We start from the raw sequence: 25,592 nt of genomic DNA, 5'->3' as shown, positions 1-25,592 counted from the left end.
GAGAGCCAGGTCAGGGTCTCCAAACATCACACAACATCTTCTTGTTACTTCAATAATCCCTGCAAACATGAAATAAGTTCTTCTACATTCTAATTGAGAACAATGGTTTGCAACTAGGTTAATACAGCTTTGCACGGCAAGCAGTAACAGCAGTGAGGAAATCTCTATTTCAATTGGTGAATCCATACAAATAATGTCAAGGAAGAGTCGCTCAAAATGTACATTTTTGAAAGTAGGTGGAGAAGGGATACAGCAAATATCATTGGCACGGTACTTCAAGTAGGGCTGGGTGATATATAGAATATACTGGATATACCGCAGGTTTGTCTCTGTGCAATATAGAAAATGACTATATGGTGATATTGGAGTATACCTTCTCAGGCAGTTGCTTTTAGCTGCAGGCATTACACTACAGGCTCTTCTCACTCTTTCTTGTCTCTCCTTCTCACAGAGACATAAAACAAGCGCACCTTCTTACATACGTCACATACTGTCGCGCGTGCAACGTCATACGCCCTCGCCCAGCAGAGAGGTAGAGACATGGGTAAAGTTAGCTGTGATGCTAGCGGTGCGAGTGGTAATACGAGAGAAAGAAGGTGCCAATCTGGTAACAAATGGAGGAATAATTAATTCCCAAGAAAAACAGCAGGGGGTCCATCGTCTGGCGGTGGTTTGGCTTCAAGCGGGAAGATGTTGAACAGACAACCGTAATATGTCAAGTATGCGGCAAAAGTGTTGCTACAAAAAGTAGCAGCACTGCTAATTTGTAGCATCATTTGAAAAGTCACCCGCTAGAGAATAAGGAGTGCTTGAAACTCTGCATGTCAACATTTCCGTTCCGTGCCACACCCACAAAACGCTGAAGCAACCATTTCCACATCAACACCGTATGAAACAAATAGTCAACAACAGGAGGAAATAACGTCCGCAGGAACCTACCACATAGTGAAGGATTTGATTTCCTATTATGCAGCTCATTTTTATTTGACACTTATTGAAATATCTTGTGTGACATCATGCACAAAAGTGCACTTTATTTGTTTTAAACTATTGTAGTGGCGTTCTGTACAAAAAGTGCACTTTAATTGAGTGTTGTTTTGATATGTCATCTAAGTGACATCATGCACAAAAGTGCACTAATAGCTTGTTTTAAAATGTCTCTGACAATCTTGCACTTTCTGTTTGGAAATGACATGAATGTTTGTGCCACTGCTTAATAACTGTTTCATAAATACACTTGTAGTTGTGGTGTCCCTCTCTGCATGAAAGTAGCATATATTAATGCAGTATGAAGAAGAATGTTTTAATGTAGACACATAGAATCATCATCATACTGCTGTGATTATATGCATCAAGTGTTCATTCAAGGCTAAGGCAAAATATCCACATATATATGGTGTATCGTGACATGGACTAAACATATCCACATATATATGGTGTATCGTGACATGGACTAAACATATCCACATATATATGGTGTATGGTGACATGGACTAAACATATCCACATATATATGGTGTATCGTGACATGGACTAAACATATCCACATATATATGGTGTATCGTGACATGGACTAAACATATCCACATATATATGGTGTATCGTGACATGGACTAAACATATCCACATATATATGGTGTATCGTGACATGGACTAAACATATCCACATATATATGGTGTATCGTGACATGGACTAAACATATCCACATATGTATGGTGTATCGTGACATGGCCTAAACATATCCACATATATATGGTGTATCGTGACATGGCCTAAACATATCCACATATATATGGTGTATCGTGACATGGACTAAACATATCCACATATGTATGGTGTATCGTGACATGGACTAAACATATCCACATATATATGGTGTATCGTGACATGGCCTAAACATATCCACATATATATGGTGTATCGTGACATGGACTAAACATATCCACATATATATGGTGTATCGTGACATGGACTAAACATATCCACATATATATGGTGTATCGTGACATGGACTAAACATATCCACATATATATGGTGTATGGTGACATGGACTAAACATATCCACATATATATGGTGTATGGTGACATGGACTAAACATATCCACATATATATGGTGTATGGTGACATGGACTAAACATATCCACATATATATGGTGTATGGTGACATGGCCTAAACATATCCACATATATATGGTGTATCGTGACATGGACTAAACATATCCACATATATATGGTGTATCGTGACATGGACTAAACATATCCACATATATATGGTGTATCGTGACATGGCCTAAACATATCCACATATATATGGTGTATCGTGACATGGACTAAACATATCCACATATATATGGTGTATCGTGACATGGACTAAACATATCCACATATATATGGTGTATCGTGACATGGACTAAACATATCCACATATATATGGTGTATCGTGACATGGACTAAACATATCCACATATATATGGTGTATCGTGACATGGACTAAACATATCCACATATATATGGTGTATCGTGACATGGACTAAACATATCCACATATGTATGGTGTATCGTGACATGGCCTAAACATATCCACATATATATGGTGTATCGTGACATGGCCTAAACATATCCACATATATATGGTGTATCGTGACATGGACTAAACATATCCACATATATATGGTGTATCGTGACATGGACTAAACATATCCACATATATATGGTGTATCGTGACATGGCCTAAACATATCCACATATATATGGTGTATCGTGACATGGACTAAACATATCCACATATATATGGTGTATCGTGACATGGACTAAACATATCCACATATATATGGTGTATCGTGACATGGACTAAACATATCCACATATATATGGTGTATGGTGACATGGACTAAACATATCCACATATATATGGTGTATGGTGACATGGACTAAACATATCCACATATATATGGTGTATGGTGACATGGACTAAACATATCCACATATATATGGTGTATCGTGACATGGCCTAAACATATCCACATATATATGGTGTATCGTGACATGGACTAAACATATCCACATATATATGGTGTATCGTGACATGGACTAAACATATCCACATATATATGGTGTGTGGTGACATGGACTAAACATATCCACATATATATGGTGTATGGTGACATGGACTAAACATATCCACATATATATGGTGTATCGTGACATGGACTAAACATATCCACATATATATGGTGTATCGTGACATGGCCTAAACATATCCACATATATATGGTGTATCGTGACATGGCCTAAACATATCCACATATATATGGTGTATGGTGACATGGCCTAAACATATCCACATATATATGGTGTATCGTGACATGGACTAAACATATCCACATATTAATAAAAGGCCATATCGCCCAGCCTTAACTTCAAGTATTTAGTCTGCCTGAGCTAAGTCTTTACTCCTAAACTGCTGCACGTCTTCTCTTCTCTGCTGCCTGTGCTTTGCATGTTCTGATTAAAAGAAAACACCACATTGTGGCGCCAGTAATAAAGTTTTACCCCACAGGTCAAACTGACTTGAAATGTCTCACACATCTACAAAACAGCAACTTTCAGGTGTTCACAAGGACACACCTTCTTGAGCAAGTTTGGTTGAAAAATGTCTCTGCACTTTGGAACGTAGTGGCAAATGGACCAGCCCTTGACCATTTGTCTTGTGGTGTACATGGACAACATCAGACCCTGAAAGAAATGATCTGATGTGTGCTTTCATGCATCACAATACTTTACTTTGACATGCGCAGAACCTAACTTAAACAGAACGGTGCTATTTGTGCTATGGCGCCATTTTTTGGAGCAGTTCCCTCACTACAGGTGCTGAAGAAGCAGTAGACTTCCACATGGCTCTGTGCATTGTCATGATATTTAGCATTTCTTTCCTTGTGTTCACTACTTTTGTTTTACCTCTCTTCTTGATATGTAGCTGTTCTGTACTTTTTATGTTGTGATTTTGTTCGGGTGTTGCACGTCTTCATGTTTCAACATCGTGTGTATGTATTTAAGGCTAGCAATTAGCACTTAGAGTAGCTGTAATGTCGTGAATAAGACAACGGTATCCCTTCTTCCATTCTTACATCGACACATGATGTAAGAATCCAGACCATACGTTATTTTCAGGTGCTCTAATCCGAATGACTTTCGGCATAAACCACCCGTCTCCATCGGAATTCAATTTTGATTGGAACGTGTGTGATCGGGCCAAAATATTCCAAATGGCGTGTTTACATGAAGCATTTTTATTCCGGTTAGGCTTTTAATCGGATTAAATTAAAAACATGTAACGAGTGGGAACATTTCACCCTAATCTTGTTAAAGACAAATACCTTGCTCATTTTGCAAAGCGTACCTTGGTTATTCCTGATACAGGAGCATTTAAAGCAGAGGCATGATATCGGGCGGACAACTCCAGCGGTTGTGTCCAAACGTTTTTCACCAAGGGCTGCATAATGAAAAGTCAAAGGATTTTGATACTTCATTTTGTTAAAAGACATTACATATTTTAAAGACACAACTTAGTGTCAGCTTTGTATCAGATGACAAAGTGTACTATTCCTAGTTATTCCACAGGTGACCAAAGTCCGGCTAGGAGGCAATTTGTGCACAGCAACACATTGTTAGAAAAAACACACAGTAAAAATGTAAGAAGAAAGAGCAAAAAGATGACATGTAATGACAAAAAGCTGAAATGTTGATATTAATAACTAATAAAAATACAATTTGTCACTTATAAAACAAAGCTGGCACTAAGTTTCCATTTATCTGCTTGTAGCATTTACAAATTGTTTTTAAAGTTATATATGTTATTACTAATAACCAAACAGATTTGTTTTTAAATATACATAAAACATTTGTATATATGCACCATTGTCAATCAAATGAATCATGACATCATATTATATATATATATATATATATATATATATATATATATATATATATATATATATATATATATATATATATATATATATATATATATATATATATATATATATATATATATATATATATATATATATATATATATATATATATATATATATATATATATATATATATATATATATATATATTCATATTGACCAAGCCCCTAGCCACACCCCTAATAAGCTGTACTAGACCTGAACTGAGAGGGACTACCTGCACAGACAGTCCGTGACAGGTATCAGGTGTTAATGCATGGCTGCAACAAAGGTAAAAACAAGTCCCTCCCTTTTAAGAGCCACTGTGCAGTGAAATGGTGGACTTTAGCATGACGCTACAGTGCTAACTGGCCTGAAAATGGTTTAAATCAGTATTTTCTTTTTTTTAAAAGATGCGACTTGAAACCAAATGAAATGTAGAGGATCAGTGATAACATCACCTACTTGGCAGTTGTTTTGTAGCACTGATGTCCAACTTACTTCCAAGCACAAGACTGAGCGCTAACAGTTGCCGGGGAAACCAATGCACACGGCCGCCGACCCCTGACCTCAGAAGAGAAGAAGAAAGAGGGAATTGTAGTCCGAGCTCTGAGACGGATCACAGATGTTCCCAAGTGTTGCCTCCGACATTGGAGTTCTTCCCGCCTTCAGACCCGCTCAGGACATAACTCAGCCGAGCTTCCAGGGCTGCGGTTTTGTCGTTTGTTCACATTTACAAGCACATTCACACACGGGCGAGAGGAGAGACAGGCAGCAGTTGCCTGGTTCCAAAGTCTAGGACAGATCTTAATGGAAGACGCACCTGGAATGCTGCCCAGACTCCAAAACACGCCTGCAGTAAAGTTCTTTATTGTCTTATGTAAGTAGGCTGAAGAAAAAATAAGTGCTTTGTCAGAACACTCCAAACCTGCAGTCACTGCCTACACACAGACGCCATGGGGTGGCATCAATGTGTGCTGTGCTGTGTCATGTCAGGCTTTACATAACACACACACACACACACACACACACACACACACACACACACACACACACACACACACACACACACACACACACACACACACACACACACACACACACACACACACACACACACACACACACACACACACACACACACACACACACACACACACACACACACACACACACACACACACGTAGCAATGTTGTTAGCAACTTCTCTGCCTCTGACTACCAAACGTTGTTTTCTTCCCCTCACTAGATGCAGGCTGCAGGAATGTTGCTCCGTATGGGGGATTCAATTCACTATTCACTGCAGTCTTATTGGTGCAAAACCCTTTCCTGGAAGCTAACGTGCACCAATTCAATTTAATGTCGGCTTAACACTTAGCAGAAGGTTGCCTTTTTGAAAGCTCTCTGATGGGTTCCTCTGTGAGACATCAGGACAACCGTCCATGTGTCATGTCATGGATCTGCACGATTGTTATTGTTGACCACTCTATTTATAGACTCCGTGCACCTTAGCCAAATTCTTTGCGTTACTGGCGGTTAAAGAGGGTAAAATCTGAGGCTCCAGAAACAAAAGGCTCATTCTGCTGGAATTTTGCAGGGCATTGTAAAGTGGGTCTGATATGTTGGTAGTATTTCAACTCTCTCGGCCACTGCACACACCTTTACACACACTATGCACTGTTCTAACCCCGTAAATTCCTACATTCTAGGCGATAAATTCATTATATTGATAAATTCTAATTTTTTGTTGCAGACTATTTAAACAATTAAAAATCTGTTTTTTTTCTCCTCATGCTCAGGCATATTTTTTGGCCCCAGGAGCTTCCCTAGCTTCCAACCTCCCCTTTTACTTTACTGCAACTTTTTGTATGTGGGCTCTGTACCGAGGATGTCGTTGTGGCTTGTACAGCCCTTTGAGACACTTGTGATTTAGGGCTATATAAATAAACATTGATTGATTGATTGATTGAAAAAAGGCAGCAACACAACAAACGTATTACAGCATTTGAAAATGAAGCATCGAGCAGAGTGAGGAAAATGCAACTCTTTACGAGGCGAACAAGACCGCAACAACAACGGCGTCCAGGTCACGCATACACTTACAACGCTTTGTAAAGCCAACTGTGTTCCATTGTTGCCCAAAGTCAGAGGAGACTTTGATTGCTGGTCCCTACTTATCTACAGTGGCTGGTGTCAACTGTTATAATGAATATAAGTCCGCAACTTTCCTATCTGTTCCAGTGTGTACCACTTTTTATCCCTCAGTCCTTCTTTCATAAATTCGATAGTCGGATTTTAGACTTCATTTGGAATCAAAACACCAACATTTTTAGAGACCAAAATCGTCGGAGGGATTTGCACTACCAAACTATAGGTTTTACTACTGGGCCAAAGCCATTAGAATTCTTAAATATTGGCTGCAATATGAAGCATTTGATCCTCCTTGGTTATGGAGGCAAACTCAACTAAACCAGCATATCTTAGGGCTCTGGTTCACTCTCCAAGTCACTCATCTACTTTCGCTTTTACAAAAAATTCAATCGGAAAAACCTGATTTAAGATTTGGGTTCAGTTTAAGCGCTATTTTGGTTTGCAAACTATTTCTAGTCTTGCACCCATCACTGCTAATCATGCTTTCCCTCCCTCTCTTGGCGATAGTGCCTTTTATCAAGGTGGTCAAGTCTGGGGGGAATGCAGACACTGTAATATGACGAGTAATATGAGAAGCGACTTGATAAACCATCAAGCGGAAAATATTTTTGAAGCCACCAAAGCTAAACATCAATTTGTGAGGTATTTTCATTATCGTAATCGAGTATTACAATTTAAAAAAATGCTTCTCAGATAGTAAAAGTTGAAAGACACTAAGGTGAACATTATTGTTCTACACTTGTTTCACTTTTAAAGACACTCAACTGTAATTTTGTAGAGTAGATGTCCCCACACTTAAAGACATGTTTGTTATCATCATATTATTTGCATAATTGTTGATAATGCATATTTTTTAATGATAAAAATAATTTACATACATTTAAAAACATGTCTGTTATCAATAATTAGTATTGACATATTTTTCTTATATCATTTTTATCAGGTTGCTGGTCTTTCAAGTAGAGTACAGACTCCAATAACAGATGAAAGATATGAATATACTAGATCTTACAAGAAAAATGTAATCTAAATTTCTCCATATCGACGGGAACAAAGGAATAAAAGTTTAAAAAAATGCTTTGACTGTGTTTTATATTTCAAGATTGTTGATTGGCTCCTGTTGCTGTCAATCAAAAAGGGACTCAGCCAGACAGGTCATCCAATCATCACACGAAAGCCCGCAGCCCCCCTTTCAATCACTCTTATTCATTCGCTTGGGACAAATTGGAGCATTTATCCAATGATTGTCTAGTTTGGCTGCAGCACTATGACGCTACCACATCAATAGAAAAAAAGATGCCGCAGATGTCGTCAAAACAAAAGTTGAACACATTTGGGTCATGAAATGCAAGGACAGAAAAACATATTTGACCACTTGTTGAGATACTTTAGGGGAAGCTGAACTTGTAATCTTTAGCAATCAGCACTGGCATGTTAGAACAAGGCGGGGAAGAGAAGGACAAGGATTGGCTCTAAGGGCTGGGCGGGGCTGTGTGCGTGCCCTGGTTGGAGGAGCCGCCTGCCCACCGCCCAAGTAAAGGTGCGGCAAAGCACCCTTGTCTTACCGCCACTCACATATGTCTTGCTTACGGTGAATCCAAGTTTTTCAGTGGCCACATTTTCTGTGCATCACTTGTCATTAGTGTGTAAATAGTAGGCTGTACATCTATTCATACAATAGATTACTTTCATTTGTTTCCACATAAAAAAAGACCCTCATTTTTAAGGTTTGGCTTTACTTTCATAGATTCCCCAAAGAAGTGGTTCATAAAGGTCATAAAGTCAGTCGAAAGAAATGGCTCTTAAAAATATCACTTTTATCATCTTGTGGAATAAAATTGGATAATTTGCGTGTCTGCAGAGATCACTTTGTAAAATGTGTGTTTGAACATTTGGATTTATTTGAGAAACTTTCTGTGATGCAATTTACTTTATTCTCTACTACATTAGTAGTGTTTGAGAGCAGAACTAAACGTAAATAAAGAACAAGACATCACATTAGTTGATGTTGTTTTGCGGTTGCTACGTCTGAATGTAACTAGAAGATCTGCTTGTGCAAATAAGCTAACGTCATGTTGAGTCCTAGTAATAAATATTGCGAATGTTGGTCCAATCCACCCTATTTTCATTGTCCGTTTCATAACAGAAACTAAAAGCTTAGTTGTTGTTGTACAGGAAAGACAAGTGCTTTATTCGACCGGATGACCACATTATAGTGTCTTTGGTGCTATTTGTTAGCATCAAGAAAATATCCTTAATAGTATTAATACAACTCAACAGCATATACTGAATCTTGTTATCGCGAGCAAACATCTACAGCTAAATAATGAGACAAAATATCAACTTCAAAGCATAAAAACAACTGCAGACATGAATTGTAGATGAGACCAATATTTGTAGCAGGAAATCAACTGCAAAAAAAACGTATCCTTTTTCTCATTAGCGTCACCATCACAACAGCACGACACTTGTTATGTCAATCAAATACGTAACTTAGCGATGCAAGAATAAGTCTAACTTTGTCTTTCACTGATCAATGTTGAATGTGTAGACCCATCCAGATGTAGAGACACGATGTGCTTCCAATCTTTTCTTCCATAAATCCTTGGAAGTGTTGAAGGAAGTGAGGTCGAGGCGACCAGTAACGTCTTGGTGCTTTAAATCTTTCAAAAAGTGTATAAATCCACTCCATCCCATTTTAAATATTTTTCATGATTGCTTTCATATTCGCCTCTAAACCAATTATCCCCAAATGTGCACTGATGCAGGTAAATAGACAGATGGCAGTCTAGCCAAGCCTAGAACCCGGAAGTGCCTCTGGGTCACGTGATTGAAACCCAATAACATTTCTACCAAGCATTTGTTTTCTGGACCACAACACCATAGTACCGTACCGTATTTTGTTACATCCCTACAACTTCCAGAATGAAAAGTCATGAGATTCTCACCTGATAGTTTGAGTGGCACAGGAAGTAATCGGGGCCTCCTGCTAAGGCCATTGTGTTGGTCCAATGGCCAACTGAGAAGAGAATGACACCCACTGGAATCAGCAGCACCCTGTGTGTGAAGCAAGCACAGAAGGCGTTACATTGAAGTCACAGCTGAAGTGTGAGTGACAATGTGATTAAAATAGCCCAGGTGAGGGATTTTGTGCTTAATATCAAGCGCCACTTTTAAAAAAACAGGCATGTGAGCACTCTGAGGAAAAAAGAGGAAAACTGACGCAAAAAAGAGGAAACATTTTTTGTACTTTGTTAAAAAAACGCCAAAGTGATATTTTGACGCAAACATTTATGTTTAAAAACGCGTTTTCGTGGACATTTTTCCATGAAAGAAAAACCTTGAGAACCAAACCCAACACCAAACAGACAACAAAGTCTGCATGTGCGATGCATGCATGGATGAACATGTGCACACCAAATCCAAAGTAAACACAACTGTTGTGTGTAGCGCACACACACACACACACACACACACACACACACGGTTTCCAAACAATGCCTGAGGCTTAAGACTAAATAAGATCAACCACCACCCCCTTCCCCCTCCACAGTACCACATGACCACTCAGCACCTGCAAAGTGAGGGGGGGGGGGGGGGGGGGTGTAGAAGGAGGGGGGTCTTTGAATGAGAGGAGTGGGCTATTGTCACTGCACTAGTTGTCTGAAGATGTGAGAAGTTGTGTATGTACATGTATATCAAACTCCTATTTTTGTGTATGGACAGGGGGTGGTGTTTGGATAATACTGAAATATAGGTACCGCCGATAACAGATCTCAAATCAAAATATCGGTACTTTTAAAACTTTACTTCAAGGGTGTCCAAACTTTTTCCACCAAGGGCCGCACAGTGAAAAGTCAAAGTATCCGAGGGCCATATTGATATTTCTTATACTTAAAAAATGCAAAAAAATGATATTGTGTTAGCTTAGCTGCTTAAGCTGCTGCCCCCGCGACCCGACCTCGGATAAGCGGAAGAAGATGGATGGATGGATGGTGTTAGCTTGGTATTATTGGCGACTAAATATGAAGTGAAGTGAATTCTATTTTTATAGCGCCTTTCTCTAGTGACTCAAGGCCTTTTACATAGTGAAAGCCACTATCTAAGTTCCATTGAAAGCAGTGTGGGTGGCACTGGGAGCAGGTGGGTCAAGTATCTTGCCCAAGGACACAACGGCAATTTTGATCCATCCATCCATTTCCGCTTGTCCCTTTTATTTTTTTAAATGAAAAACAACTGCAAAAAGTATATTACATATATCTAAAGACAAAACTTTGTGTTATGAGTGACTAAGTATATTATTAATAGTTTAAAAAAAATCAGCTCATCACATTCCAATGTTTGGCTCTTCTTTCTCACATTTTTACTGTTGTTTTTTAGAGATATGTAATTTGAAAATAGACAATTTTTTACATTTTAGCAAACGAGTTAGGTATGTTTGCACAAAGTATCGGTATTAGTGATACCAGCCTAAATTTTACTTGGTATCATATCGGAAAGAAAGTCAGTGGTATTACACACTAGTTTATGGCAGTATCCATTTCATGATGCAGAGGACAAATTTCGCCACATCTAGTGTGTGTGACAATCATTGGTACTTTAATCTTTAATCTACGAAGGAGTGTTAGCGCCACATTAGCTGCCACCTTATCGTGGTAGAGGACACGCAAAGTGTCCCAATGATCCTAGGACAGTGGTTCTTAACCTTGTTGGAGGTCCCGAACCCCACCAGTTTCATACGTGCATTCACCGAACCCTTCTTTTGTGAAAAATAAAATGTTTTTTTTCTAATTAAAGACAAAGTTATATGTTTTTTTCCTGGTGCACAAAATGAACTGCATGAACATCACCTTGTTCAAAGAACAAAACCAACACAGTGCATGAACTCACAACAAAATACACACCTGCAAATCAGTCTGACTTCTGCTGTTGCCGTATTTGTAATACGCCAATATGGAGAAGTTTTTATTTACACGATGAGTCGGGTGTGTCTTGACCGCCACGGCGGAGGCTCCGCCGAACCCCTGAGGCCGACTCACTGAACCCCTAGGGTTCGATCGAACCCAGGTTAAGAACCACTGTCCTAAGAGCTATGTTGTCCGGGGGCTTTGAACATGTCACGAGGGAGGTGCTGGACATAGAGTCCGAGTGGACCATGTTCTGCACCTCTATTCGCGAGGGAGGTGCTGGACATAGAGTCCGAGTGGACCATGTAATGCACCTCTATTGTCGAGGGAGGTGCTGGACATAGAGTCCGAGTGGACCATGTCCTGCACCTCTATTGTCGAGGGAGGTGCTGGACATTGAGTCCGAGTGGACCATGTCCTGCACCTCTATTGTCGAGGGAGGTGCTGGACATAGAGTCCGAGTGGACCATGTCCTGCACCTCTATTGTCGAGGGAGGTGCTGGACATAGAGTCCGAGTGGACCATGTCCTGCACCTCTATTGTCGAGGGAGGTGCTGGACATAGAGTCCGAGTGGACCATGTCCTGCACCTCTATTGTCGAGGGAGGTGCTGGACATAGAGTCCGAGTGGACCATGTTCTGCACCCTGGACATAGAGTCCGAGTGGACCATGTTCTGCACCTCTATTGTCGAGGGAGGTGCTGGACATTGAGTCCGAGTGGACCATGTTCTGCACCTCTATTGTCGAGGGAGGTGCTGGACATAGAGTCCGAGTGGACCATGTCCTGCACCCTGGACATAGAGTCCGAGTGGACCATGTTCTGTACCTCTATTGTCGAGGGAGGTGCTGGACATTGAGTCCGAGTGGACCATGTTCTGCACCTCTATTGTCGAGGCGGCTGATTGGAGCTGTGGCCGCAAGGTAGTTGGTGCCTGTCGTGGCGGTAATCCTAGAACCCGTTAGTGGACACCAGCGGTGAGGGATGCTATGATATTCTTTAAAAAAGCTCAAAAAGTGTATACATACATTAACAACAACGCTATTATTAATTTGTATTAACTTATCTTTTTCTCGTTTTCCATATTTTTTCAATTCAATCGTTAGTTGAGATTTGTTCAAGTGTTTACAGACTTTTAAAAGTTAAAGTTAAAGTGCCAATGATTGTCACACACACACACTAGGTGCGATGAAATTATCCTCTGCATTTGACCCAACCCCACAGGGGAGCAGTGAGCAGCAACGATGGCTGCGCCCGGGAATCATTTGGTGATTTAACCCCCAATTCCAAGCCTTGATGCTGAGTGCCAAGCAGGGAGGTAATGGCTCCCATTTTTAGTCTTTGGTATGACTCGGCCTGATTTTTTTAAAAATCAAAAACAACTAGCAATACATTTAGCTTCTTCTTCTGGTGTTATTATAGAATGTACTGGTGTTTAGAGACTCTAAACACTTATGTCCCAGACGAAAGAAGAGAGCTGCAGCAAGCATGACGTCACACTTGCTTGGCGCTGTTGCTCCAGCTGGACTTTCTCTCCTTTCTCTCTTTTGTTGATGGCTGTCCGTGGGTAAATCTTCAATATACATCAAAATCACGTCCACATCGCAGACAATGCTCCAAACAATGGCGTGCGTTTTGTTTACATCTGGTTTCGGCAGCACTGTTTTCTGTGATCAAAGTCTTTTTTCTGTGGTCAAGTTTTCAGTACATCCATCGTCAATAGTGCACAAATAATAAGCTATGTATACATGTACATCAATTCATACTGTAACGACCAGCGAATGTTAGTATTTCATGTCAGTTTTTCCCATGTTTGCAAACACACTGTCCCTGCCTGAAAGGTGATTGGCGGAGAATGAGGAAGTGTTGTTGTGTGTCTGTGGAAGTGTGGACTCACTAAATGAAAGTGTTTTCATGGGAGGTAAAACCTTTTGGAATTGTTATCATAGGATTGGTAATAAAAGTTAAAAATAGTGTCGGACTTTGTGTGATTTCTTCTGGGGGTTACAATATATTATATGACTTTAATTTGTTTTCAAGTAAAAAAAAAATATTTTCAAGGTGTGGCAGTAATAAAAATGCCGTGGCGGGGCGTCACATTTAATTACATTTAGGGCAAACCCTGAAGACATTACTAAGATATATTTAATTGTGTACATTAAACAGACAAGCTGTGCTCTCTTAGAGAGACTGATCAATACTATAAGATAGGGCTGGGCGATATGGCCTTTTATTAATATGTGGATATGTTTAGGCCATGTCACGATACACCATATATATGTGGATATGTTTAGTCCATGTCACGATACACCATATATATGTGGATATGTTTAGTCCATGTCACGATACACCATATATATGTGGATATGTTTAGTCCATATCACGATACACCATATATATGTGGATATGTTTAGTCCATATCACGATACACCATATATATGTGGATATGTTTAGTCCATGTCACGATACACCATATATATGTGGATATGTTTAGTCCAGGTCACCATACACCATATATATGTGGATATGTTTAGTCCATGTCACGATACACCATATATATGTGGATATGTTTAGTCCATGTCACGATACACCATATATATGTGGATATGTTTAGTCCAGGTCACCATACACCATATATATGTGGATATGTTTAGTCCATGTCACGATACACCATATATATGTGGATATGTTTAGTCCATGTCACGATACACCATATATATGTGGATATGTTTAGTCCATGTCACGATACACCATATATATGTGGATATGTTTAGTCCATGTCACGATACACCATATATATGTGGATATGTTTAGTGCATGTCACGATACACCATATATATGTGGATATTTTGCCTTAGCCTTGAATGAACACTTGATGCATATAATCACAGCAGTATGATGATTCTATGTGTCTACATTAAAACATTCTTCTTCATACTGCATTAATATATGCTACTTTCATGCAGAGAGGGACACCACAACTAAAAGTGTATTCATTAAACAGTTATTAAGCAGTGGCACAAACATTCATGTCATTTCCAAACAGAAAGTGCAAGATTGTCAGAGACATTTTAAAACAAGCTATTAGTGCACTTTTGTGCATGATGTCACTAAGATGACATATCAAAACAACACTCAATCAAAGTGCACTTATTGCCACTACAATAGTTTAAAACAAATAAAGTGCACTTTTGTGCATGATGTCACAAGATATTTCAATAATTGTCAAATAAAAATGAGCTGCATAATAGTACATCAAATAGTGTATGTCCTTCACTATGTGGTAGGTTCCTGCGGACGTTATCTCCTTCTGTTGTTGACTATTTGTTTCATACGGTGTTGATGTGGAAATGGTTGCTTGGGCATTTTGTGGGTGTGGCACCGAACAGAGATGTTGACATGCAGAGTTTCAAACACTCTTCATTCTCTAGCGGGTGACTTTTCAAATGATGCTACAAATTAGCAGTAATGCTACTTTTTGTAGCAACGCTTTTGCCGCATACTTGACATATTACGGTTGTCTGTTCAACATCTTCCCGCTTGAAGCCAAACCACCGCCAGACAATGGACCCCCTGCTGTTATTCTTGGGAATTAATTCTTCCTTCATTTGTTACCAGATTCGCACCTTCTTTCTCTCGTATTACCACCCGCACCGCACCGTTAGCATCACAGCTAATGTTACCATGTCGCTACCTCTCTGCTCGGGGAGGGCGTGTGACGTTGCACACGTGACGTATGTAAGAAGGTGCGCTTGTTTTATGTCTCTGTGAGAAGGAGAGACAAGACAGAGTGAGAAGAGCCTGTAGTGTAATGCCTGCAGCTAAAAGGAACTGCGTGAGAACGTATACTCCAATATCACCATATAGTCATTTTCTATATCGCACAGAGACAAACCCGCGATATATCCAGTATATTCCATATATCGCCCAGCCCTACTATAAGACAACAGGAGGTGAATCTGCATAACGTCACATTAACCAGATGTGACACGTTTTTTTATTCGTCATTTAAAAAACACTAAACTTTTGCAAATTAGAACAGAATATGAACATATTTAAATATGGGTCTTAAGTAGTCAGAACAATATTATTATATAACATATTTCGTCTGTCAAGAAAGTATATTGTGTGGCTATTTATTTATTGGATTTAATTTTTGAAATAAACCTTGGTTATAAGGGCGTATGAGTACTTTTTGAGCACATTCAACAATACCGTGATAATAATGATAACCATGATCATTTGGGGGACAATTACATTCTCATATTGTTACATCGTCAAATACAGTATAACGCCGCTAATAGCTAGCAGGCAACTGCCGCACTAATTGTTAGATATTAGAGCTGTGAATCTTTGGGCAACACACCATTCTATTCCATTCTTAGAGGTAGCAATTCCGATAACAATTGATTCTCCATTCAAAACTATCCTGAATTCAAAATCAATACTTTAATAAGATTGGGTGCCAGTTCTATGATTAACTACAGTCCTCCATAAAATAGATAAACACCTCTGATAGATGTCTATATTACTTAAAATAAAACTGGTTTTGTTGAAAGAAATTTTACCCAAACATTTAACAAAGTCAAATACAAATAAGGCAACAAGAAAAGTATCAACACTTCTCTTTTCTAAAGTCAATGTGTACAGTGTGGAGTTAGTAAACAACGAGACAGGAGACGTGAGCGTAGTCGAGGAAGTTTACTAGCTCCAACCTAGCATGTCATACATTTTACAACAACAACGACCTCTGAACCGGAAGCGGAAGAACCTAACTCCCCCTCCGCTTATTCTCTTAAAGCTACAGTGTCCTCTTAGGTGAATGTCTCTCATTATATGGTTTGGGTCACCACAACAGCAGATATGATCATCTACATTTACTATATGATTTGTCTGAGTGGTTGGACAGGAAAGATTTTTTTTTTTAAAATACAATTGGAATTGAAAACCGGTTAAGTATCGTTACAAATAAGAATTGCGATTCATTCGAAAATCAGTTGTTTTTGACACCCCTACTAGATATTGTAAACTTATGTTTTTATTTGAAAGCAAAGTACAGTGAGTAGGGTGACCATGCCAGTGTTAAACTACACTACAGTATGTGAGATCAATTTCAATGTGTATATCATTTGTGGAAAATTGCAAGAAGATAAAAAAAAAAGGTATTAAAATTGAGTCTATTCAACTAAAATGTTTACAAGGCCCCCTGCAGTACTTCTGCGGACCACCTGGGGGTCACAGATCCCCCGTTGAAGACCTCTGCCGTAGGGTCATAATATCATGGGAAGAAAATGCAATTCTGATTAATTCGAAAAAGTCAATCATTTTGTTTGACTAAGGATGGGGTTTTTTTAACCAAAAAAAACTTTAAGGAGATTACCGTAATTTCCGGACTATAAGCCGCTACTTTTTCCCCTCGTTCTGGTCCCTGCAGCTTATACAAGGGTGCGGCTTATTTACGGCCTGTTCTTCTCAGACACTGACGAAGAGGATTTCTGTGGTTTTAGTACGCAGGAGGAAGACGATGACACAATGATTAAAGACTGACTTTTCATATACCGGTAGGCTGGTTATTTTGATAACGTACAGGCGAGCACTTTGTATTACTTTGCACCGTTGTATTATTTGTACTCTGCACGCCATGTCAAAGATGTGAAAGTTTGATTGAATGATTGAAAGATTTATTGTTAATAAATGGGACGCTTTGCGTTCCCAAACAGTCATCTCTGTCCCGACAATCCCCTCCGTGGTAGCAGGAACCCCTATATACTACGCTAATTACACATCTAAACCCTGCGGCTTATAGTCGGGTGCGGCTTATATATGGAGCAATCTGTATTTTCACCTAAATTTAGCTGGTGCGGCTTATAGTCAGGTGCGGCTTATAGTCCGGAAATTACAGTAATATCAAAAGATAGAAAGTGTGGTGTTACAAAAACGTGAAATATTACTTCATTTATATATGGCAGATCTCTGGTCTTGGGGATGTTGGTTGACATCTGTTCAAATATCAGCATTTTTACTCAAAAGATACAAAAAAAAGGCTTTCATTCTCAACATGACTCTGGTCCACAAGTCGTATCTATCTGGCTTTGAAATGTTACTGCAACACTTTTAGGGCTTCCACCTCAGAACAAGACTTTCTGTGAATTCAAGAAAAGCTCTGCTTGTATTTCTGCAGAACAAAGCATCTGCACCCTGAACTCTGACTTGTCTGCCACTGCTGCTCTGCTCTTTCTGGGTACATGTCATTACATAACACATATCAGATGGTGCACCCCACCAATGACTGTTTCCACTGGCTGCTATCTTTAGATGGCTCTACTGACCAGGAATGCGTGGGTCATTTGCACATGGCATCATTTTCTTCAGCATTCACTTACACAGCAGGAAATCACAATTTCAAAGCCCATTTGAGCTTATAATTTGAAAAAATAAGACATCTAGAAGTTGCAAAACCTCAGGCTGAATTATCTGTGACGCTAGGGCTGGGCGATGTATCACCATATGTGTTTTATATCGGTCGATATCCATATTTGTTGATATTTTTGTGACCTATGCAAAATAAGGAGCAGGAGACAAATACATTAAATGTGACATTTTGTTGAAAATGGAACCTCTCTCTGATTAGAATCCCCTCATCAATGTAAACAAACATCTAAAATCACATTGAACACTAACACAATAAGCTCTTAAAATGAAGGTGCAAACATAAGGAATATGTAAGAAATGCTTAATAAGTGTAACAAAAGAGTGCAACATAAACATAGAGAAACCTGAGAAGAGTTCTTCTCTGCAGGTTGAGTGCCAGGAAGTTACAGCTGTGCTCTAAAGCAGTCTTTTTCAACCTTTTTTGAGCCAACGCACATTTTTTTCATTGAAAAAATGCAGAGGCACACCACCAGCAGAAATCATAAAAAATTAAACTCAGTGGCTGATATTGACAATAAAAAGTTGTTGTAACAATTGTTGGCTATGACTTTAAAGCATAACCAAGCATGCATCACTAAAGCTCTTGTCTCAAAGTAGGTGTACTGTCACCACCTGTCACATCACACCCTGACTTATTTGGACTTTTTTGCTGTTTTCCTGTGTGTAGTGTCTTACTTCTTGTCTTGCGCTCCTATTTTGGTGGCTTTTTCTCTTTTTTTTGGTATTTTCCTGTAGCAGTTTCATGTCTTCCTTGACCGCTATTCCCCACACCTGCTTTGTTTTAGCAATCAAGAATATTTCTATTATTATTTTATCCTTCTTTGCGGGGACATTGTTGATTGTCATGTCATGTTCGGATGTACATTGTGGACGCCGTCTTTGCTCCACAGTAAGTCTTTGCTGTCGTCCAGCATTCTGTTTTTGTTGACTTTGTAGCCAGTTCAGTTTTAGTTTGGTTCTGCATAGCCTTCTCTAAGCTTCAATGCCTTTTCTTAGGGGCACTCACCTTTTGTTTATTTATGGTTTAAGCGTTAGACACCTTTTTACCTGCACACTGCCTCCTGCTGTTTCCCACATCTACAAAGCAATTAGCTACCTGCTGCCACCTACTGATATGGAAGAGTATAACGTGGTAAGTCTGCCGATCTCCAGACAGTACAGACACTCAACAACGGCACATTATTTGCGGATTGTAATTACTGGTTTGCAAAAAACATTTTAACCCAAATAGGTGAAAGTAGATAATCTCCCACGGCACACCAGACTATATCTCACGGCACACTAATGTGCCGCGGCACAGTGGTTGAAAAACACTGCTCTAAAGGGTGAGTGCAGCTAAGGTGGTGGGGACGAGCACCTCGCACCATTTGCAGACCACATCAAGCTGGGCTTTCCTGTTATATCCACAATTTCTTCATTTTTACTTTTTCTTCTCACTCCATGCAAAGAATCAACCAGGAGACAAGAAGATGGTGCAACCAAACGTGATAGTTGATACTGTTAACTAATTGTCTGTGTCACTCCCACTGATCAGTGATCACTTCCTGCATTGCTCGGTTACCAGAGAGTGAGGGCCTTTGTTCGTGCAACCAACCTTGCTTCGTAACTTACGCTTTCTGCCAAAATTGTTTTTTTCATCAATTACTGTCGCAATATTTATTGACACCGTTTTATCGCCCAGCCCTACGTGGTCTCCAGAGATTTCAGCAAATCTGGTGAGACTTAGCAGAGTAACGGTAAAAATCGAGGAAAGAATCTTAATGCAACCAGAAAAACCCAAAAAGGAAACATTTTCAGAAATGACATGCACATGATCCACGGCCAATTATGCAAATGAGACAATCTGCAATCCAAATAGATTTCAGTCCTGTGGGAAACATTGCACCTCTATTGTCTGCTATGAGAAAATGTTTTGGACCGGCATCCTGGAACGGATTGTGTTGGACCTTTGAGGGCTCCAGGGTATATCTCACATGTTGCAGAGAAGGCTTATGAGTCGGTTGACACCAATCAAGCGGCTGGCCAAAAGGGCAAGCTGCACTGCTAATAGGCTTTGAAAGTGAAGCCAAAGCTCAGAGTGCTTGACATTTGCTGACATTTGTGCTTCCTTGTGCGGAGAATGGGAGTAATTCAGCTTTACTGGGCATAACGAAGGAGTGCAGGGGGGATCGGGAGAAGTTAATAATGCCACACTGTGGATAGAAACAACACACACCCCGCTATTGTTTCACCTGCTGGTTTGGATGAGGCAACATCTCCTGGTTTAACTTCAAACATTACACCACCTGTAAACCATGAACCATGGTCTCCTGGTTACCATCCAGCTGCACCCGCACAAGCAAAGCCTCACGCTAAGCTTTAATGTCACCTGATCTCAGACATACCTTAATGCAACGTGCAAGGATTATCCCACATTGCTTTCTCAGAAAAAAACAAGAGTTGTACATTTTCTGGACCGGTATGTCCACATTTCAAGTACAGTACATTTTAACCCTGGAACATGTCCAAAGCCGAGAACATTAGCATAGATAAGGTTTTATCTCAACTGTTGCTGGATAAGAGAAAACGGTTTATTTTAAAGCCTGACTAAAAAATGAAAAACTGTTGCACCCAAACAAATCTCTTTTTTTGCCCTCAAGTGACTCAGATAGGATATTTTTGGCCAGTCTAAACGCTCCAAAGTGCTTCAAATCTGATATTTTGGCACCGGATTTGGGGTAGAATCATGAAACCAATCCATACATATATATTTATGTATTATTCTCAGCCAATGAAAACAAGTTTGACACTTCTGTCTTAATGGATAGATCAAGACAAAACATAGACTGCTTCTTTAGACTGCAACTGCACTTTTCTTGGAATGGTGCCTATCGTTCACAATCACTATGAGAGACAAGAAGAAAAACTTTGTTTTTTTTGCGTTGTAACTACAGATGTCCGATAATATCGGCCTGCCGATATTATCGGCCGATATATGCGTTAAAATGTAATATCGGAAATTATCGGTATCGGTTTTTTTATTATCGGTATCGGTTTGTTTTTTTTGTTTTTTTTAAAAATTAAATCAACATAAAAAACACAAGATACACTTACAATTAGTGCACCAACCCAAAAAACCTCCCTCCCCCATTTACACTCGTTCACACAAAAGGGTTGTTTCTTTCTGTTATTAATATTCTGGTTCCTACATTATATATCAATATAGATCAATACAGTCTGCAAGGGATACAGTCCGTAAGCACACATGATTGTGCGTGCTGCTGCTCCACTAATAGTACTAACCTTTAACAGTTAATTTTACTAATTTTCATTCATTACTAGTTTCTATGTAACTGTTTTTATATTGTTGTACTTTCTTTTTTATTCAAGAAAATGTTTTTAATTTATTTATCTTATTTTACAATTTTTTTTAAAAAGTACCTTATCTTCACCATACCTGGTTGTCCAAATTAGGCATAATAATGTGTTAATTCCACGACTGCATATCGATTGATATCGGTATCGGTTGATATCGGTATCGGTAATTAAAGAGTTGGACAATATCGGAATATCGGATATCGGCAAAAAGCCATTATCGGACATCCCTAGTTGTAACATATAAAAATCGGCTCGTTTTTGGTGGCTAGCAATGCAGCTAATTGGAGCAATCAATTCTACCTCTAAATCACTTCAAAAATGTGTCCAAAAACCGTCAACAATACTTCATTTACCTTCTGTAAAAAATTATATATATATATATATATATATATATATATATATATATATATATATATATATATATATATATATATATATATATATATATATATATATATATATATATATAATAACCAAGCTGTTATTGTAAGAGTGAACACTGAGGAACTCTCTTCCTAGCCTAGGAGCACATCTGCGTGCTTCGGTATTAGCGGTAAAAGCTAACTACGGCAAGAGATAAGCCAGCTTCAAGAGATAAGCCAGCTTTTAAAACAACACGAAAAGTGTTTGAGCTTGTAATGTGCAACAATGCGATACAACACCAATATGTACTGACTTCAAAACATGAACAATCATATTACAGTAACTGTAAGTCTTATTTCATGTTCTGCTTGTACACAGCTAGCTAGCCAGCCAGTGTATGTACTATAGTTGTACTAACACGCATGACGTATCATGATCATTATTAAAGTGACTCACTCAATGGACACTTGTCTGTTTGGTCCAGCTGGCCAGGGACGATTCCTGTTGATTTTGGGTAAGCAATCCATTTATGTCGAAATAGCTCGGCTCCAAGTTCCTTATCTATAGCGTCAGAATCGGCTTCAGTCTCACTCTTCCTTCGTGCTGCCTTCTAAAAGCAGCAATATATATTCAGCTTCAAAAGTATGAGGTTGTAAATCCTCATTTGTCCAACAATAGTCGTCGTCTTCCTTGTCTGTTACCAAATCTGCCATGGTTAGAGTAAAACAACTTGCACTGAGCCTAGTCTATAAAATCCGCTACACCTCCCTGATACCGAAGTACATGTCAAACTACTTCCTTAACGTAAATGACTGCCATAACCACAACACCAGGGGAGCTCCACTAACCACGTTAAACCCAGATTCCGATCTTAACAAAGGTCTTAACTCAATCTCCTTCTATGCCACATCAATATGGACTGCGCTCCCAACAGGTGTAAAAGAAAGGGCATCTCTATCCTCCTTCAAAACCGCACTAAAACAACACCTCCAGGCAACTTCAACCCTTAACTAACACCCTCCCCCCACCACATCCCACCTCCCCGGATTGCAAATAATCAAATGTAAATAATCAAATGTAGATACTTTTTGTTATACTTTCTGATCTCTCTCTCTATGTCCACTACTTGCTGTACATATCCTACAAAGTCAGTCCTACACTGTTCCAATGTCCATTTCTCTGATGATGCAATTGTTGATGACTGAAGTGTTGATACCAACCAAACCTAACCCCCCAACTCCCCCCCTCCATATCCGAAACCCCGGATTGTAAATAATGTAAATAATTCAATGTATATACTCTGAGGATTATCTTGTGTGATGACTGTATTATGATGATAGTATATATCTGTATCATGAATCAATTCAAGTGGACCGCGACTTAAACAAGTGGAAAAACTTATTGGGGTGTTACCATTTAGTGGTTAATTATACGGAATATGTACTGTACTGTGCAATCTACTAATAAAAGTCTCAATCAATCAATCAATCAATTAGAAAAGACACTGGTGTTTGATTGGGGAAGTAGGAACACACGTTGTTGCCAGAAGTTGGACATGCGCTGCCATGGAAACCAAGAAATCAATGCGCAAAATAAATCCGTCCTGGAAATGATTCCAATGATCAAAATAGCGTAAATATTGTATTGAAGAGGTTGAGCATAAATTGGTGCATTTTCACCAGGTTTAAAAATGCCTAACTTTGTCAGCACTACAGGAAAATGATACTTTCATCACAGCAACATTTGTCTGATACTGCTACTCAAATGTCCACATTTTTAAAATGCTATCACTTAGTTGAAGATCTTCTGCATTTGTCATGTAGCGGATTACTGGAATGTGTACACACGTGGCCCTCAATGACCAGCACTTTAGTTAGTGGGACATTCCTGTGTCGCTCAGGTAAGTCAAGAAGTGACCTGCTAGTTGGAGTGTCGCTCAGGTAAGTCAAGAAGTGAAACTTGTCAACTTTAGTTAGTGTGACATTCCTGTGTCACTCAGGTAAGTCAAGAAGTGACCTGCTAGTTGGAGTGTCACTCAGGTAAGTCAAGAAGTGACCTGCTAGTTGGAGTGTCACTCAGGTAAGTCAAGAAGTGAAAGTTGTTAACTTTAGTTAGTGTGACATTGCTGTGTCACTCAGGTAAGTCAAGAAGTGACCTGCTCGTTGGAGTGTCGCTCAGGTAAGTCAAGAAGTGAAAGTTGTTAACTTTAGTTAGTGTGACATTGCTGTGTCACTCAGGTAAGTCAAGAAGTGACCTGCTAGTTGGAGTGTCACTCAGGTAAGTCAAGAAGTGAAACTTGTCAACTTTAGTTAGTGTGACATTGCTGTGTCACTCAGGTAAGTCAAGAAGTGACCTGCTAGTTGGAGTGTCACTCAGGTAAGTCAAGAAGTGACCTGCTAGTTCGAGTGTCGCTCAGGTAAGTCAAGAAGTGAAAGTTGTTAACTTTAGTTAGTGTGACATTGCTGTGTCACTCAGGTAAGTCAAGAAGTGACCTGCTAGTTGGAGTGTCGCTCAGGTAAGTCAAGAAGTGACCTGCTAGTTGGAGTGTCACTCAGGTAAGTCAAGAAGTGACCTGCTAGTTGGAGTGTCGCTCAGGTAAGTCAAGAAGTGACCTGCTAGTTGGAGTGTCACTCAGGTAAGTCAAGAAGTGAAAGTTGTTAACTTTAGTTAGTGTGACATTGCTGTGTCACTCAGGTAAGTCAAGAAGTGAAACTTGTCAACTTGTGCTTTCTTCTTCCAGTCGTGTAGCTTAGCTTGAAGCTTCAACTAGCTGACTTTGCTGTGTTGGAAGTGAAATAAAGAAGTTCTTACTGTGAGTAAAGTCCTGGAAGAGCGCGGGAAGGAGGCTGGAATGTCGTCCTGTGGATCTTCAACACTTTCTACTTGCTAGTTGGTAGTTGGTTACTTTGTGGTTGACCGGAGAGACGCTCAAGTCTTCACCTTCTTCTTCTCCTCCTCCTCCTCCTCCTCCTCCTCCTCCTCCCACCCACAGGCGCGCGCTTCAACCCCACTCACGCACGGACACGCGCTCGCGCCTTCACACGGTCCGCGCACGCGCAATGTCCTCACCAGCAGCTGACGCATGGAGTGCGCGCGCACATTGACTCCTCCCCCTCCAGCTCCTTGTCTCTCGAGCGCGCGCTCCCTTAGCCCCGCCCTTCCGAAAAAAAGATGTCCTCTTTTAGGACAAAATGCTGTCATTTACCTGCTAAACATATTCATCTTTTAGGACAAAATGCTGTCATTTACCTGCTAAACATATTCATCTTTTAGGACAAAATGCTGTCATTTACCTGCTAAACATATTCATCTTTTAGGACAAAATGCTGTCATTTACCTGCTAAACATATTCATCTTTTAGGACAAAATGCTAAACATATTCATCTTTTAGGACAAAATGCTAAACATATTCATCTTTTAGGACAA

The 25,592-nt window shown here is 39.6% G+C and overlaps 1 protein-coding gene across 3 annotated transcripts in view; it reads right to left on the bottom strand.

The window, feature by feature from the left end:
- The window catches only part of LOC133636311 (growth factor receptor-bound protein 10-like), a 148,773-nt gene extending 123,640 nt beyond the window's left edge, over nucleotides 1-25,133 (bottom strand). Inside the window, exons 1-2 of one of the 3 annotated variants that reach the window (XM_062030189.1) lie at nucleotides 24,978-25,133; nucleotides 10,058-10,166 (exon numbers count right to left, since the gene is read on the bottom strand). In XM_062030189.1, the coding sequence (XP_061886173.1) occupies nucleotides 10,058-10,108 (51 nt within the window). In that variant the 5' untranslated portion in view covers nucleotides 10,109-10,166; nucleotides 24,978-25,133. Of the gene's footprint in view, nucleotides 1-10,057; nucleotides 10,167-24,977 lie in introns of those variants that run through there. The other 2 variants (XM_062030184.1, XM_062030185.1) reach the window with 2 other exon arrangements.
- Nucleotides 25,134-25,592: the final 459 nt, after the last annotated feature.

The sequence above is a fragment of the Entelurus aequoreus genome, linkage group LG20, assembly GCF_033978785.1.
Source record: "Entelurus aequoreus isolate RoL-2023_Sb linkage group LG20, RoL_Eaeq_v1.1, whole genome shotgun sequence".
Lineage (NCBI taxonomy): Eukaryota > Metazoa > Chordata > Actinopteri > Syngnathiformes > Syngnathidae > Entelurus > Entelurus aequoreus.
The sequence above is the reverse complement of the archived record's forward strand: the minus strand, read 5'-3'. Positions and strand labels throughout refer to the sequence as shown.